This window comes from Chinchilla lanigera, unplaced genomic scaffold, assembly GCF_000276665.1.
Source record: "Chinchilla lanigera isolate Chin_1 unplaced genomic scaffold, ChiLan1.0 scaffold00085, whole genome shotgun sequence".
Lineage (NCBI taxonomy): Eukaryota > Metazoa > Chordata > Mammalia > Rodentia > Chinchillidae > Chinchilla > Chinchilla lanigera.
Window position 1 is genome coordinate 117,569 of NW_004955486.1, and position 1,473 is coordinate 119,041.

Genomic DNA, 1,473 nt, shown 5'->3' on the forward strand with positions numbered 1-1,473 from the left:
CAACTGAGTGTATGGGGTCCTATGTTTCCTCAAACCCATCAAGCTCCTAAAAGGGAGGTAGGGGAATGGCCAGGCCTGCACCATCATCTTCAGGACCTCATTGTGTTCCCCCATGAAGGCATCCATGAATAAGTCATGGAAGATCATGGAGGGCAGGCCATGCAGAGCAGTGCTGGCTGTGGTTTCCCTCTTTAGCAGGCTCTGCTTGGCCAGGTCATACAGAGGCGCTGGACTCTGCCTGCTCATCCTGAGATATCTGCAAGGAGAAGGATACTGGGTAACAACCAAGAAATGCCACCTGTTCAGACCAAGCTGAGAGACTGCCTCTAACCCATGAAAACCAACTCAGGGCCTTGGTTCCTGGCCTGGCTCTCATGAAGTGTACTCAGTTTATCTCCATTTGTGTTTGTTTTATGTTTTTTGTTTGTCTGTTTTTTTTCTCTTCTGGTACCAGGATTTGAAATTATGACTTTGCGCTTGCCAGGCAGGCCCCGTGCCACTGAGCCGAATACCTAGCCACTCCATTTGTGTCATAGGTGGTTATCAAGCCATATCTGTGCCCCTCTTCAAAGCAGGACCCCATTATCCTCTCTAGTCCAAGCAACTAGTCCTTTAAATTGCAGTCCCTCTGAGAAGTGTTTCCTGAGTGTTGTGTAATCTCAGTCACTTCTTGTTTGAGAAATTTGTGATCATTGGTTCAAGGCCCTATAGTGGCAATGGAAGTATCATATGTTCCAACCAATTTACCCTCTGCATTCCATCCATCAGGCCGATCAGTAAATATAAGGAAGATTTCATGAAATCACCTTATTTTTTCAATTTATGAAGGTTAGTAAGCAGGTATATAGAGCACACTGAATGCAGAGATGGAAAATCTTAACTGTGCTATTGGATGTTGAAACTCTTCCACGTATGAGAACTTATCACTCTGTGATTGAGTGCAGGACAGAAAACAGACGGAAACAAAGTCTCCAACTTTAATATAGTACAGAGACTCAAACAGTACAGAACACATGTATAATCGCAGCAGTATGGAAAGCCAAGGCAAGAGAATAAGAAATTCAGGCCCAGCCTGTACAATTCATTGACTTAGCAAGAATGACTAGAAATAAGTTTTAGTTTAACTTAAGAATCACTATGGGGAGGTACATGAGTTCACACGGTTTGGTTTAAATCACAGTATCACAAGGAAGAAAAACAACTATGATTGTGATGTGTAGTGGTGTATGTCTGTTATCCCAGTACTCTGCAACCTGAAGTCAGAGGATCACTCCAAGTTGTATGGTAGTCTTGCCTATATACTGAGTTATAAGCCAGCCAAACCTACTTAGTGAGATCATGTATCAAACAATCAAAAGAAGTAACCACAAACTAACAAGGAAAACCACAGGCAACAAGCAAAAAAAAAAAAAAAAAAAAAAAAAATTAAAGGCTTGATGTAAAATATTATATAGATGCTTTTCAAATTTCTGT

General features: G+C 41.7%; 1 protein-coding gene across 1 annotated transcript in view; it reads right to left on the bottom strand.

Annotated features, from left to right (window-relative positions):
- LOC102012969 overlaps positions 1–1,473 on the bottom strand; it is a 58,401-nt gene that overhangs the window by 3,193 nt on the left and 53,735 nt on the right. The window contains exon 8 of the mRNA XM_013504134.1: positions 82–256. Within this exon, the coding sequence (XP_013359588.1) occupies positions 82–256 (175 nt within the window). The remainder of the gene's footprint in view (positions 1–81; positions 257–1,473) is intronic.